This window comes from Antedon bifida, chromosome 1 (genome assembly GCF_963402885.1).
Source record: "Antedon bifida chromosome 1, ecAntBifi1.1, whole genome shotgun sequence".
NCBI classification, from domain to species: domain Eukaryota; kingdom Metazoa; phylum Echinodermata; class Crinoidea; order Comatulida; family Antedonidae; genus Antedon; species Antedon bifida.
In genome coordinates this window covers 4,503,913-4,521,011 of record NC_136226.1, presented here as the reverse complement: position 1 = coordinate 4,521,011, position 17,099 = coordinate 4,503,913, and the positions used below count along the sequence as shown (strand labels likewise).

The following is a 17,099-nucleotide window of genomic DNA, read 5'->3' as shown; positions in this document are numbered from 1 at the left end:
ATTGTTTCTGTTAATGTAACTTACACACCCCTGCTTGATTGTTCAAATGTATCAGTGGTGGTGGTGATGATGATATGAGGAGGATGATAAATAGAGATATAACGATGATGATCATATTCTCACAGTGCGGATTGAATAATATGTTGATCAATAAAGATGATAAACATAGCGATGACGACAAAGGGATGAACGTGGTGAGGAGCATGATGGACGGAGTTTTGACTTAATATTAGTAAAAAGTTAAATATTTTTAGACATATAGCGTTTCATACGTATACTTGAGCTCGTATATATAGTTTTCAGACAAAAATCGAAACGCCGACTGGTGGACAAACATAAAAAAGACAATAACTACAGACTTGAAGCAAGTCTACACGCCAACGTTCGTTGGGCAACCAAACTACATACTAACATCGTTGTCGCTGATGTGTCATAGATCGTCAGGTAGGTGGGTTATGTATTCTCGAACTTGAAGGGAATATTATACGGAGATTTTATTTTATTTACTGAAACAATGACGGACCAAAATAATAATGATCATCATAATGTGCCGCGGTTACAAATATGGCGGATCATGAAGGATAGTTTAAGTTCTCCAAACGGTCAAGAAAATAAGATAAAAATGAAATATAAAGAATGATAAAACTACAGATCGATTCAAATAAATACAAGCATAATTGCATAAGAGGAGCAAAAGATGTACCGTAATTAAAATGTGATTGTATAGATAATTGGTATATTTTCTTTCAAATCACATTTTTGGCAATTGTTGAAAAAAATTACATATTGGTCATAGTCAATTTTACCAATGCATATACTGTACCAAGGAAAAACTGCACATGAATAATTTTTCAACAGCATAAACAAATCTACGGTGGTCACCGCAATTTTCAAATAATATCACTGCAACTTTCAAAAAAGCCACGGCAATTTGAAAAAAGCCACGGCAATTTGAAAAAAGCCACGGCAAATTAAAAATAAAACATCACGGCAAATTAAAAATAAAAAATCGCGGCAATTTAACATAAATACCACGGCAAATTAGTATTGAAACACCACGGCAAATTAGTAATGAAACACCACAGAAAATTACAGAATGACGTCTTCACTTACCATACAAAACGTAGCTGTAAACCGGGTGCGAAGGAAAACTTCGAACGCGACATTAATAACATTAGATGGCAAGATCTATATCGAATGGATGGATGCTGTAACCAGTTTGAACTGTATCATAAGAACATTTCTGAACTCTTAAATTTACACTTCCCCCAAGTAACGATTAAAAGACTTCTTAAAGATAAGCCATGGGTAAATAATGCGTTTAAAGGTATCGTTTCTAGACGGCAAGCAGCTTTTGCAACTGACCCCATGTCTGCCGAATATAAGAAACTTAGAAATGTATCTAACCGAATGGCTAAATCTTTGAGAGGTGATTTTTATCGTAATAGTATTGCCCAGTTATTCTCGTCCGATTCTAAATCTTGGTGGAGGGGTATTAAACAATTTCTTAATCTCAGCAAGGGTACTAAGTACTTTAAAACTATGGCTAATGACTTATGTAGCGGTAACGTATACGATCTTACCACGAAAGTTAGTGGTTTTTTCCAGTCCTTTACTTCTGAGTTCAAACCCCTTGAACCAAAAACCAATGATAGTAACACTGTTGTACCACCCCATTTAATTATCACGCCAGAGACAATTGAGTCTAAGCTTAAACTTGTGAAATGTAATAAAGCCCCAGGCCCGGACGGAATCCCTCCGTGGGTACTACGTGATTTTGCCAATGTCCTTTCCAAGCCTATAAGTGCTATAGTTAACTCCAGTTTAAGGGAAGGGGTCATTCCCATGCTTTGGAAGTCAGCCGATATAATCCCCATTCCAAAGGTTAACCCACCTATGGTTCTTGAGAATGACTTGCGTCCTATTTCGCTGACTTCCACCACCATGAAAGTTATTGAAGGGATCGTAGGGGAAATGATTTGGGTCCAAATTAAAGATAAAATCAAGTTGAATCAATTTGGTTGCTCTAAGGGTGTGTCTACCACTGACGCTCTTATAAATTTGTTAACCGAATGCTTTACTGCTACTGACCAAGGAGATGAAATGAGATTATTATTGCTTGATTTCAAAAAGGCTTATGATTTAATTGACCATAATATATTAATTGACAAGTTGCATAAGTTAGGGGTCGAAGACCATCTAATCTCTTGGATCTATGCTTTTCTCTGTGACAGAAAACAACGTGTTAAACTAGGCGATGAATTGTCCCCATGGATAGTCGTTAAGGGCGGTATCGCCCAGGGTTCCTGGTTGGGGCCCATGTTGTTTATCATCTTTGTCGACGATCTTCTGGATGGGGTGCCGTGCATGAAATACATGGACGACACCTCCATCTATGAACGCGTCGGCAACGATGGGGCAACTGTACTCCAAACCACTCTTGACGAAACTGTCCAGTGGGCTAATGATAACAATATGTCCCTTAATATTAAGAAAACGAAAGAGATGAGAATTAGTTGTAAAAGGTCAAAGACGGCTTTTGAGCCACTTCATGTTGGAGATTGTTATCTGGAACGTGTTGACGAATTTAAACTCCTTGGTGTAATTATTTCTCATAATTTGTCATGGCAACCCCTTATTGACAAAATGATTAGTAAATGTAATTCTAAAATGTACTTTCTCAAACAGGTGCGGAGGGCAGGCCGGGATGCCCCCGCACTTGTCCACTTTTATACTAGTATCATTAGACCAATATTAGAATATGCGGCCCCAGTTTGGGGATCAAATATTACGAAGCAACAGAGTCAACAACTTGAACAAATTCAGAGAAGGGCCTTTAAATGTATTTTTCCGCAGGCTACTTATTTCGATGCCCGCAGCTTCCTTGGTTTTTCTACCTTAGAAGACCGCCGTGTTTGACTGTGCAAGGATTTTTTCGTTAAAATCAAAGACCCCAGTCACAGATTGAATCATTTGTTACCGGAGGCTCCTTCTGCTGCTTATAATCTTAGAAGACTCCGTGAGTTCTGTATCCCTAGAGTTAAAACTAACCGTTCTAAAACGTTTATTATTAATCACGGACTTTTCCAAAAATGGTAATCATTTAGTGTTCTGTTTCCGCGACCTTCCGTACCATTGTGTGTAAATTATATTGAAAATATTTGAAAGTTTTTGAATTAAAAAATTTTTTTTTTACTACAGGCCTATATCTATATTCTGATGTTTTCAGTTAAACTTGTTTTTTTACATTTTGAATTAATATATATAGTTTTTATGATAATTTTTATTTAATTGAAATTTTGTTTTAATTTGTTGACTGTATGTACTTACTTTCTAAATGTTTTTTATATTGCATTTTATGTTTCTGAGTGAAACGCTTTTGTTAAACTTCAATCTTTCTTTGATTGCAATAAAGTTCTATTCGTATTCGTATTCGACCGACCAACGACCAACCGATCGACATAGTGAGCTGTAAAGTTGCACGCGACTAAATAAGGGACACACACAGGAGGAGAAAAAACAATACGAATGCCAAAATAGAAAATGCTCAGCAGATGCTGTATTAGAAGAGAACATACCAGTGTATGTTATACAAAAGAGTAACTTACACTATCATCTGGCTGTCTAGAAAACTCAGATCTAAGATATATCACAATGTTAAAACACAATCAATAATGAATAAAAAAAACAAACTCACCTTGTTTTTACCCGATAAGAATCATCAGTAATATATGAGAATACAAGTATTTTAACCCTGAAATAAAATGTAAATATACTGTAATTTAAAACGATAGTGTATAATTATTTGTTAATCCAAATTATGCTACAGAATACACTTTGACATGTTTGACTATACTGTATTTATTCGAATACATAACACCGAGGGTTTTATTCGAGGGAGGCGTCTATTCGCCTGTTATTTTGGGTCTAATATTAATGGTAACATGTATAATCAAATAAATTACCCACTAGATATGAAACAAGGCCATATACATGGCTGCAGTCGCGTGCTAAAATTAATGTTTACCGACCAACCGACCGACCAACCGACCGACATAGTGACGGCATTTCAATTTGAATCAAATTCATTTGGTCACCGTGTGGCTGAAGTGCCCGATTGCTTGTCACACTGATATATATGGCACCATAAAAAAATCACATGCTAAAATATTATAAAAAAGGCCTATTGACAATGTGACATAATAATAAAAATGCATCATTATAATATTAATGTCAAAAAATGTAAAAACATTGACAAGGAAAGTGGGCACATTATAAAATGAATTTAAAAAAAAAGACAGAACTTAAGAACTTTAAAATCAGCCCGGTTAAAAGACAGTGCGTTCTGACATTTAGCAATATAAACATACAATTTACAAACACTTACAACAACAACTTTAAGAACAATAATAAAGTATGAAACTCGAATGTCACATAATATTTCCAATACACACCGTAAATCTTCTAATTGTAACCCTGGGTTATTATATATTATTCTTTGATTGTTTTTAGGGTGGGTTACTATTAGAAGTGGGGTTACAGTAGTGGGTTAGGCCTACTATTACTAATCTTAAATTAGGCACCTGAAAATAGTAACCCATCCCCAACTTTTCCGGTCAGCAACTCATAGCAAAATAATAAAACAGTAGGCCTACGAATAAACAAATTTGGTTGAACTCTAACTTTATTTTATAAACTCAAACCCCCACTCCCGAGCTCACATGCATTATCTCCCTATTTTCAAAATAAGGCTGCATCATAAGTTTTTGTGACTCTAATAGTAACCCCCATCGGTTACTATTAGAGTAGTGGGTTATTATTATAGATTGATTACTTATAAGATGGGTAATTAGAAGGGGGGGGTTACTATTAGAAGATTTACGGTATAAAAAAGAATTTGGTTTATATACAGATTAGCCTGGCAACCACCATTGATTAGTTACGCGTGTTTCACGAAAATGGCGGAAACAACTGCGAGTGTGACTTCTGATATTCAGGAACCAAACGAAGCTTCTATCGTAAGTTTTCAATTATTTCTATATTGTTTATAGTTTTTTAGTTTTATTAATAATATATGAGTTCCCTATTATGTGTATCCCTACAAAAAAGCTGTTAGAAACCATAACTGAATGATCGGCTATCCTATCGCCTGGCTAGCCGTCCGTCTACAGGCTACATACAGTGTACGCAGGACGATTCGGCCCTGATACGATTCGGCTTGGGACGTTTCGCCCCACGAGACGTTTTGGTCCATTCAGTCTTTTAAAGTCCAATTGATTATGAAATTATGGTTCTCTTATTGCTTGGAGGTTTGCTTATTAATTATTAATCTCAGCTGACTGCCAGATTTAATTAGCTGTCCAAAAAAAAAAGGGCCTAGCCTAGGCCTAGTTAGCAGGCCCTAGGCTAGCTAGGTAGGGGATATGACCGGTTGGGCCGCCGAGAAGTTGAGCCGCCGGTAATTTCTATGAAACGCCCACTGCGTCTTTTACGACATTTCGCGTAGTGATTAGAGTGGTGTCCTAGTACATAAAGTTCATGGTCTTTAGGTTTATTGTGTCATGAAAATAAGTGTAGCTAGGCCTAGTAGTAGTAGGCCTAGGGCCTCTAGTAGGCTAGGCCTAAAATAAAAGCCTAATTTGCAGGGCCTAACAACTATAGGCTAGACTTGGTTGGCCTATAAAATATCGATTTGCACACATTGAGTTGAGAGATTATATTATAGTAATAGGGCCTACACATTAATTAAAATATAGGCCGAGGGTTATAAAACGGTTTTAGTTTAAAAACATATTAGTAAATAATAGTATACCACAAAAATGAATAAATAAAATTAGGCTTAAATTAACAATTAAATAGAATCTGACAGATTCTGATTAGTTGTCCCATGCAACCTGGACTACAGGCTAAACAAAACCATCACTGGTCATCCGAAACGTCCATGTACATCTCTGATTCTAACATCAGTTGGGAGGGGGCTCTATATTAGCTGTATTGCAATTTCCTGGCTCTAGAGCTAGGCTAGATTAATTTAGGTACATAGTTTTCAAACTAACTCTACTGAATGATACTGATCATTAAATCGTTTTTTGTTTTATAAATATCACTGTGATGAGGCACAAATGAACACAGTTTTAAATTTACTGTTTTGCTTACTAATAATTAGATGGAAACGGACATTGGAAGTGATGTAGATGGAAACAAGATACAAGAAGCAGGAGATGCAAATTTAACTGGCAAGACAGAAATTGAAAGTGTGGATAACATTGAAGAAACATCTGATGTAAAGGTCACCCAAAATGTAGAGGTTGTAAAAAAGGAAGAAGAGGTAGTTAGTGTTGCCACAGATGCTTGTAAAGAAGAGGTAATTAGAGCTACCACAGATGATTGTAAAGAAGAGGTAGTTAGTACTACCACAGATGATTCTAAAGAGGAAGTAGTTAATGCTACCACAGATGATTGTAAAAAGGAGGTAGTAAATGCTATTGCAGATAAATATCAAGGAGATGATGATGAACAACCATCAGATGTTGATTTGCAGTCAACTGCTGAAGGGATGACCTCTGATACAAAGAATGAAAGTGAAATTGAAGAAGGAAGTGATGTAGATCCTGTTATTAATCAACAAACAATAGATAATGAAGATGATCCTCAGATTAATGATGAAATAAAGCCTGTTGATAATAAAGAAGAAACTGGTGCTACTTTAGACAAATCTGAAGAGGTCGAAGGTGAACAATCGGAAAATGAAAATAATGATGATGAAGTTTCTGATAATGAGGATGGGGCACCAGTTAGAAGGAGAAGGGGAGTCTCTAGTGATGGAGAGGAAGTGTTAGAGGAAGAAGATGAAGTACAATCAGAAGGAAAAATCACAGAGGAAGAGGAGAAAGATGTCATTATTGAAGATGAAGAACTTGAAGAAGGTGAAATAATTGATGATGATAACGAGGAAGAAGGATGGAAAGAGGGAGAGGAGGTAATGTATTAAATTTTATATTTTTTCTTAATAACAGTAATATCTTATGGTGCATCTTATGAAGACAGTAACCAACCAGTGGTTCTGGTGGTAGAACAAGTTTCAGTGGCAGGGGGAAAAGGGGGTTCTCTGTTGCATTAGGGCTCATGCTCTGGGTTTAGCCAGTGGGCACTCATAGCCATTTTGCCACTGACAAGTCTTCTCGGATAAAGACTTAAATCTGGAGGTCCAGTGTACACATATTGTTTGTGTGTGAACCCAGTGCATCTTTCGTAAGAGTAGGGGTTTATCGTGCGTGTTTAATGGCTGCTGAAGGATATGAATATTGTTGTGTAAATCCTTCACACATGTGCGCAATTCAGCCAAGTTTGACTCAACACACAGGTTATTTACATTTGTATGAGCTAACCAAGTCACTATTTAAAATTTCATTGTTTTTTTGAAGGAAACGAATGAGGAAAAAGAAGACACAGAGAACCCCCAATTTGTTCCTAAGCAAGGTCTGTTTTTTATGCATGATGATCGAACTGATTCAACTGAAGACACTAAAGCGTAAGTGACTAGTACTGTACTGAAGTTGTTTTTAATGCTTTTCCTTTTAAAAATGAAACTTTAAGGGGAGTCTTCAAAAACTGAACTCTTTGGAATCCAAACTTGCATACATTACCCAATTGAACAGTGTATCAGGTCATGGGTTATTTTGTACTTTGTGTTTATTACTTTATGGCCAAATCTTGCCTTTTTTTCCGGGTAATTATGGTGTTACTACCGAAGCCTTATAATCAACATTGGTTATTTAAAAAATCGTACGGTTTGTTTAGCATCCTGTAGGTGGTAATACTATAAAAAGTCTGAAAAAGTGCACTCCTTAATACATTCAGGTGTGCTGTTGTATCTTCATGTGTAGAAGTTTACCATGTGGACTGTAAATGACACACCTCAGGGGCATTTTAGGTGTGTCCATCCCTCAAAAGACAAGGCCAGGAAAATGTATAGAGTCAAATTATTACAATTCAATTAAATTCAAATATTCTTTATTCATCATCAATCATGAAAATATACAACAATATATGAGAACATAAAAAAAGATGAAAAGGAAACACATAAAAACTCAAAGTTTTTAGTTGTGTCCCCCTACGTCCCTAACTAGCCTAAAAACTAAAACATAAATAACTAGAGGGTACTCCGAGAGTACAAACCTCCGCCTACTGTAAAATTCCCCTACATAAAATTCCCCCTTAATATTTTTTTTTACATTTTTTTTTATTAGTTCTAAGTGTAAATATGTTAACTGCACACTACAAAGTTGTGGATGACAGTGTGGTGTAATGGTTATGTATCCAGCCTCTCACAGTTGAGATCGCTGGTTCAAGGCCCACTGAGGTTTTTTTTTTTTTATTATTTTTTTATTTCTTTTTTTTCTGTTTTTTGTGGACCTTGATCTTTGACCCTGACCCTTCAAAATTTAACCGCAATTATATGAAGTGTCATTGATCATTGTGGCTAAGTTTGGTGAGAATCGGATAAAAACTGTGGTCTCTAGGCAGTAAAATAGTTTTTTGTTAGTTGTGACCTTGACCTTTGACCTTTTCCCCTCAAATTCGAACTCGTCCGAGCTTTTGGGGCATAGATCATTGTTGCCAAATTTGGTGAGAATCGGATAAAAACTGTGGCCTCCAGGCTGTTCACAGACACACAAACACACACACAAACACACACACAAATATACAGGGGTGAAAAACCTCCTTGGCGGAGGTAATAAAAAAAGCTAAATCCTGCAACAAGTACTATTTTTAAAATTATTTGTAAAATGATAATAAATGTTCTTTAAACAATGATTTAAATATATATATTGATTTGGTACTTTGTAGTTCGTAATTCAAGTCATTCCACAATACAAGTATAAAAGTCTGTAATACAGTATGCATCATTCATAGTAATTATATTGTTTTTTACCATTGACAGACCTGCTAAAAAGAAGCTTTGGGATGACAAAGGCAAGTGGGGGCATGATAGATTCAATCTAGATGAACAAGGACCAAAGCCATATAGAGATGTTATGCATGTTTATGGATATGATATCAGAGAGCGAAACTCACCTCCGACCTTTAATGATTACAACAGTGGGTAAGTTAATATCGGGTGTTTCCTACTTTGGGCCTGATTGTAATTTATAAATAAACTTGAGGGCCAGATATCTTTTGATAGTTAAAATGAAATATGAACTCATTTTTAATGTATATTTGACAGATTATTAATATTATATTAGTAGTGCTACCCTGTTTGGAAAATTCTAGATCCGCCCCTGAATTTTGTATCACATTATCTAAATAAAAGAACATCTTTAATTTTGTTATTTACAGTAGAGGTAATCGTGGCCGCGGAAGGGGAGGACAGCGCTCAAAACCGTTAGTATCTGACTACATCGAAAATAAAAGAAACGATGATTATCAGGCAGAAGAAAAACGAGAGTCCCCACCACAAAGAAGAGGTTTTGGCCGAGGTCTGCAAAGAGGGCGACGTAAAACATATCCAAAACAATCGGAAGAAAGAATGGTGGATGAAGTATATGACAAGAATGTTGACACACAGAATTATCAAAGTGGGCATACAAGAAATAACTATAGAAATACTTATAATGACCGAAAACAATATACGAATCAAGATCGTTATGACGAGAGGAACAGATCTCAAGAGGATGGTGCACAACAGAACAGGGAAAGAAATAGAAACTGGGATAAAAGAGATGGAGAGGATTATAAAGGAAGGAACAGGCAGGAAAATAGGAATGATAAACGGGATACACGTTACAGACAGGATAGAGACAGTTTTGAAAATAAACAAAGAGACAGATATGATAATAGGAATGTACAAAATAGATTAGGTGGTGATAACAGTTTTGATAAGAGGCAAGAAGAAAGTACAGGAAATAGGGATATGAGATACAGTAATAGGGGACGGTATAATGAAAGTAGGGGTAGGGGTCGAGGTAAAGGCCCTGTTGTGAATAGGCCTTATGAAAACAGGCAGTATCAAGAGACTGACACCTCAAGAGTGTCAGTTGTTGAAGAAGAATGGCCCTCTTTATCAACGGATGCTAGTAAGAATACAGATAGTGTCGTGCCAATGCAATGGGGTGCCAAAGATATAAAGAAAGAAAATACTGAATTGTCTAGTTCACCGGCAAAAACTGAATCTATACAAACCCAACCAACTACTACTACATCATCAACAAGCGTAGAAGATAATCTTGCGACTGAGACTGCTACGTCTCGAGAGGCAAAGTCATTCTCGCAAAGACGGCATCAACGTAGCACGATAAAAGAGATACCAAAGATTTCTGTTGTGGTGCCGGTTCCTAAAGATAGTGCAAACGATGCTGGTACTGCAGTAAATAGTCAAGCACCAAAATTACTGCAGAACTTTCAGATACGCCTTGAAGGAGGTCAGAGGAAAATTGTTAAAGAGGAAACTAAAGAACAGCATGTTAAAACTGAAGGTAAGTTGGGGGAAGGGGGTGTTTTATTTTTAGGGTTTGAATGTTGCATCCCTTCCTAAAATATCATGCAACCTATTTGTTATACAAACACTTACACTTAAGCTTTATCAAACTTTGTGACAAAAAAGGTGATGTTCCCATATATGGACAAAATTATAATAGCGCTTTAAGCATATCACTACCATATTTGGACACATCACACTTTCTTTTCAAACTAGTTTGTGTAGACAGAGCTTTACAGCAATTGAATTATTTCTATAAATTCATGATAGTTTTACAAGGAACAATGCTACTTTGTGGGAATGTTTGGCAAGCAATGTTCTCATGCTGTAGATAAATAATATATATATAATTGACAAGTGTCAGTTCATAAATTAACATTTTAATTTTTCAGATAAAGGCATGCATGCTCCAGCAGCTGAAAGAAGGGTTAGTAAAGATAACTGATATCAAAATATATATTACTGTTTTATTACATTACTAATGTTACAATATGTGTTTTTATATACCACATTACTAAGAACCAAGTATGATGCCAGGATTTTACAGCTGGTCTTTAGTTGAAAAGTTGTTTAACCCTTGAACCACCTGGCTACTGTATGGGCTTGCTAAAAACGAAATGTAAAATAAATTTGTTTGTTTTGACATTAATACCGTAGTAAATAAATGCCCAAATAGGAATCATTGATGATATCAAATTTGATGTACAGTGCCACATTTAAGAAACTTGTATCCTACTAAACATTTTCAAATTGAGCAATTTACTTTCGAATACGTGTAACTTGAAAATGTTTTTATCATTTAGGGAGGAAACAGGCCTCATCGATTCTCATCGCAGCGACCACCAGCAGATGCAAGAGCTGGTAGACAGTCGGAATCACCACCACAACATTATTATGAACCAGGTACAAAGTCCACAAGACTTTTATTGAATCAATTTTTTTTTAAAGCAACTTGTCTGTTTTTTAATATAATCTTGATTTTTTTACAAGGAAGTTTGTTTTTTCTTTAAAAGAGGCAAAAATTGTCATGAGCTAGGCTAGTTAGACCTACAGTATATAATAAGCCATCCTTTGTTCAAGGGTTAATTTTTGTGAGAAAACATGCCCTTTGGCCCGCCCAAAATGTTTGGTAGAGTTAAACATATAGAACTATGGAGTCAACTAAGCGAAAATGAAGAACTACAAATAGGTCAAGGGTCACATCAAAAGGGCCGCAGTGTTTCCTAAAAAAAATTACTATGTTAAATAATAATTCCTCTCCTGAGTTTATTACAATTTTTATCGTCTTTTTATTGCCATTTTGTTACTTAATTTATATATTTAATGTAAAATAACGAATACAAATATGGTTTTAAAAATCAATCATTTTTTGTATATACAGCAAATGTTTTTATTACAACTACAATGTTGTAACATATAAACGAGAGGAAAAAATATGCTTAAAAAATATAATATTTATAACTGAGAATAAACTTTGTTGTTGCATGTCATAGATATGTGGTATCTCGCTTTTTAAGCTATGAATTTTTATGTTATGAATTTGTCAAATTATAAATGTACTAAAATTGTAATTTATTCCAGGCTATCAGGGTCAAGTTTACAGAAGCGATGGAACACCGCCACCAAACGTACCAGATCCATCACATACACCTCCACATGGAGTAATGAGACAGAGCCAAAATATATCGGGTTCACCGTCGCCTAGACTACCAAATCAAATTACACAGCCTCCACCTTCAATTTCTGACACATCACAAGCTCAGCTTTCTGATGCTGCAGCCATGTTACCAAATAGTTTACCAGTCCAGGGTAAGTCAATCCAAGGAGCTGTTGTGTCTTAATACATTCCTTAAGATTGTTTTCCTACTTCTTGGTAAAATACAGTACTGTATAATAAATCAATTCCATTTAGAATTTCCAAAAATTGAACAAAAAGAATATAACAAATAGATGGAGGAGATACAAATGCATATAGGGTGTTGCACCTTAAAACATTACTGGGAAAAGATACCAGCACAGCAACAGAAACAAATATGTAAAGGGCAAGAAAAATAAACAGATAATGTTATGAATCTTTAATTATACTTAAATTATAATTATTAGATTCGTATCGCTTTCCAGGATTATTTAGTGTTTAATCTTAAATTTGTATTTAATAATCTTTAAGTTTCCTACCTACTTGAAAATGTATCATGTCATTTGTGAAACCTCCAAACAACAGTAAATTCACACGCTCATGCTTCAACACTATGTATTCCAGTACCTACAATCTGTAGATTTAAATGAATCTTGGAACAATTTTCTTTTAAATTATAAATTATTTTATTTCGACTTGATTCAGCTTTACAGCCTGGTCATCCTCGGAATACAGGAATGTTACACCCAGCAGTATCAATGGGAGCTCACCCGCCACAAGGAGCCTTCCCTCCAACTACCTTTGTGAACGTGCATTATAATCCAGGGCACCCTGTGCCACAGCCTGTACACACAAGGCCAGCTCAAGGGCTTCCTGTTCAGCCTAGCCCAGTGCAAGGACATCCACTGCCGCAGCATGGGCATCCTCCAAGACCAGGTCTAGCAGGACCTGCTCACCCTAGGCCAGCACAAGGACTAACAGGACCTGCTCATCCTAGACCAGCACAAGGGCTAACAGGACCTGGTCATGGTCATCCTAGGCCAGCTCAAGGTATAGCAGGACCAATGAGTGCTCCCTATCAGATCGCTCCACCTGTTCCTGTACAACATTTCCCAGTAACTGTAAGTATATCGTGGAGCTGTCATGCCTGCTTTCAAATCCTAAAGTCATGGGTTCAATGTTGACCTAGTGTCAAGTGACTCATGACCTTCTTCTCCTTCTATTATAATTCCTAAGCCTCAAATGAGACTTGCTCTATAAGCACAATAGTATATCATTAGTTGTAATGTAATTTTTCTGGAAAAAAAAAACTGAAACAGAGCTAGGATTTGAAACCAGAACTCTTGAATTTGTAAGCAAGTTTGTTTACCACCATGCTACAGTGACATTGAGCTTTATAGTAGTAATCTTTATAATCTAATCTAATAATTTCAGAGTGTACCTCAGGCAGCAGTTGCAGCCACGCAAAACATGCCCTCAATGGGCCCACAAATACAACAAGAAGTTATGATAGACAACCATGGACTTACATACAAGGGCGCCACCTATTATTCACCTGAAATCCAGCTTGGTATGCAAAGAGTACCTCCAAGACGACAACCTCAGCCTGTTAGGATAGAAGCTCCTCCTAATAACATTATAGTAAGTTAACAATTATTTATTTCATTTAGTTGAAACTTTTATTTTGGAAATGGTTAAGCTCTGTCTACACTATCAAACTTTATGTGACAAAAAAATGTGCTCATATATAGACATGATGATGTCATATCACTACCATATTTTGGCATATCACTATAATATTTGGGCACATCACACTTTTTTTGTTGAACTAGTTTGATAGTGTAGAGAGAGAGCTTAAGTATAGTATTACAAATGTTGACAACCAGACACAACACATCTAATGATAGAATTATTTGCACAAATGTTACCTTCGACCAGTTACCTACTTAGTATTTTACTAATTAGTATTATACTGTATATGTTATACAAATTATCTGTCTTTTTTTTTATAGCTTGACCACTACCACGAGAATCTTCAATGAAGACCTTGCAGTTTGTTGTTTTTTGAAAATATGTTCATAGTTGATATTTACTTAAAAAGTATTATTTAAAAATTAACCAGATTCTCAGTGCCGTATTTCCACATAGTACTTGTATCAAGGAAGGTTAGGTGAAGGTTATGTTATGATCTGTAATCACATGATCTGTATCACATGATTTGCCTACTGTATGATATTTAGCAAATAGAATCGAGAATCGGCTTAAAAAATTTGAATACTGTATAGGAAAGTAATTGCTAAATCTTATTAGTTAATTATTAGTTGAATCATGTTGGTATATTTGGATATTTTTATGTTTATGTGTAAATTAGAATATTTGTATTCTTGAAAAACTGTTTTTTGTTTACATAATTGTAATATTTTTATATTTATTTTTTTTGCACTCGGTATGTACATATTTGTTTGTCTACTATTTTGTGTATGAAACTATTATATATAATACTTTACACTACATTACAGTTAACTCTAACCTTTATTTTCGTATGGTCCAAAATTGACCAATACTGGTCTTACTATTAAAATGTAGAAAACTGGGGCTGGCATTATCAAATGTTTGCTTAAGTCAAGATGACTAAGAAGTTCTGTCAAACCAGTCCTCTTATCTTATGGAATGGAATTTGTGATCTAAGACTTAAAAGACAAAATTCATAAAAAAATACTTAGTTATTTTAAAAACCGTTTTAAAGCTTGGTGCAATCTTGTGATTGGTCAACTCAATTGCGTTGCACATGCACCACTACGCTACATCCAAGTGGGAACCAATCTTTAGCCAATATCATTAAAACAGCTGATTTTTTTGTTAGTATGTTGGTTAATGTAAACCTATTTTTGAGAGTTATCTGTAGTGTGTCCATTCACAGTGCAGTGCATTAATATTAATATATGATATACTTTATTTCTATAACTCATTTGAATTGCTATAATAATAGAATATTATTTCTGTTTAAATAAAAAACAACCCAAAAAAAAAATCGTATTTACTGAGTTACAAAAATAATAACTCTTTATGGTATTAAAATTGCAAGACATTTTTAGTCTAGATTTTAGCTAATAACTTTGTATTGTAATTTGATATGAAATTCATTTGTTAATGCAATATTTCAGATTTAAGTGCATCTTTAGTTGAAACTGGTAATGCACGCAAACTTTGTTCTTCTAGCAAATATATAATTGGTGTATTCCAGCCTTGAAAATTCAAGTAGCCAACAGCACACAGGGTATAATTAAATCCCTACAACTGGACATTAGGACAAAAGTAGTATTTTATTATGGCCTTTTATCAACAATTAACTTACCGGCCATTTTTTTCGTTAATAAGCTGGATATAATTTTTATTGTATGAATATAGAATGAGTCTAACCTTCAACATCATAGTGGTAATAGCATCGGTCAATTATTACGCTAAAGTAATAAAGACTGGATGTTTATGATAACTATTAATACCTTTAGAGTGTGTTTTATCATTTATCAGCTGTTTACAAATTTTAGAAGAAAATTAAATGATTTTAGTTATTAGAAAAAATGTTTTTATATTTTTTGGGGATTATAAAAATGAACATTTTAAATCGTTAAGTGTTGAAAGGGTATATACTATTGAATTGAATAGGTGAATTTGGTGAAGGTGATAGAATTGTGTTGCAGATACTAAAGCCCAACGCAAGCGAGTTGACAGGCGATAGTTCGATAATTCATCGATTGTGATTGATCAAATCACTTGCATTTGGCTTATGTCCTTGTGTTGCGGCCTAGTGGTAATTAAGTTTTAAGCTCTGTCTACACTATCAATCTAGTTTGACAAAAAAAAGGTGTGATAAGACGTCATTGTGTCCATATATGGGCACATCACATTTTGTTGTCACAAAGTTTGATAGTGTAGACAGAGGTTTAGGTGAGAAGGATAGGCGTGTCATTTTGATAGAGGTTATCCTTTATAACCTCTAATATATATTTTATTGTTGTTTCATAGACAAATAAAGGCTGCCTATATAAAATATTGCACATTTGTGTATACATTTGTATCATCAGTGATAGACATTTAGTTTGTACATTATATACCAATTTTTAATGATGTTTACTGTTTTGCTAATGAAACATTACATCTATAATCTCTAAGGTTACTTGAAATAGTTTATTTAGTACTGTAAGTAAAAGAAGATTAAAGTGGTTAGTGAGAAAAAAGAAAACGTTTTTGTGCTGAAACAGATAATGGTTATATTGTATGGTTTTCATTTTTTAATGTATTTGTATACTGTATACCATTTTAACAACAAATAAATCGTATAACATTAATGTCGTTGTTATTCTATTGAAGATTTGACCAACGTTTTTGCTATGACACAATTAAGAAATTTAGTTATTTGAAATATACACTATACATATACGGTCCTATGTAGACTCTAATCTATGCCCAAACAAGGCCAACAGCCATAAGTCGCGTGCTCTCAGAAACAAATGAACTTTCAAAAAGTAATGTACTTTAAAACTTTTCTGTACATCAAAACAGTTCAAAAAGTACAGAAAAGCGATAAAACGCATAGTGATGCCGGACCGACAGACAGACCGACCGACCGACATAAAAATAGAATATTAATAATAACATTCACAAAATTTTAATTAAAGCCTTTCACCAGAAAACCGATGTACGGTCGTCAAGGAATAAGGCCGGTATTGGTCAACAAAAGCAATACACTTATACTTATATTCCAAATTATATTGAAAAGAGGCAAATATAAATTGGTCGTAAACAGACCAACAATTAAACGCGTATTGTCTGGAACATGTGAAACATGACCCCCAAGACAAAAAGGATCAACACTGGATTCGAACCAAGAACCACAGACAACTTTCACCGAGAATCACTAATTACTGTATACGACTAGTTTACTCGATTGTATTTTAATGACTACTTTTATTGAACAAGTGC

General features: G+C 34.9%; 1 protein-coding gene across 1 annotated transcript; it reads left to right on the top strand.

Annotated features, from left to right (window-relative positions):
• The first annotated feature begins 4,898 nt into the window (after nt 1-4,898).
• Nucleotides 4,899-16,461, top strand: LOC144838418 (uncharacterized). Its single transcript, XM_078693766.1, has 11 exons — nt 4,899-5,018; nt 6,167-6,979; nt 7,425-7,531; nt 8,945-9,106; nt 9,343-10,478; nt 10,873-10,907; nt 11,284-11,383; nt 12,062-12,289; nt 12,822-13,237; nt 13,551-13,757; nt 14,129-16,461. The coding sequence occupies exons 1-11, from the start codon at nt 4,959-4,961 to the stop codon at nt 14,156-14,158; spliced, it is 3,294 nt and encodes a 1,097-aa protein (XP_078549892.1). The 5' UTR covers nt 4,899-4,958; the 3' UTR covers nt 14,159-16,461.
• The last annotated feature ends 638 nt before the right edge of the window (nt 16,462-17,099 follow it).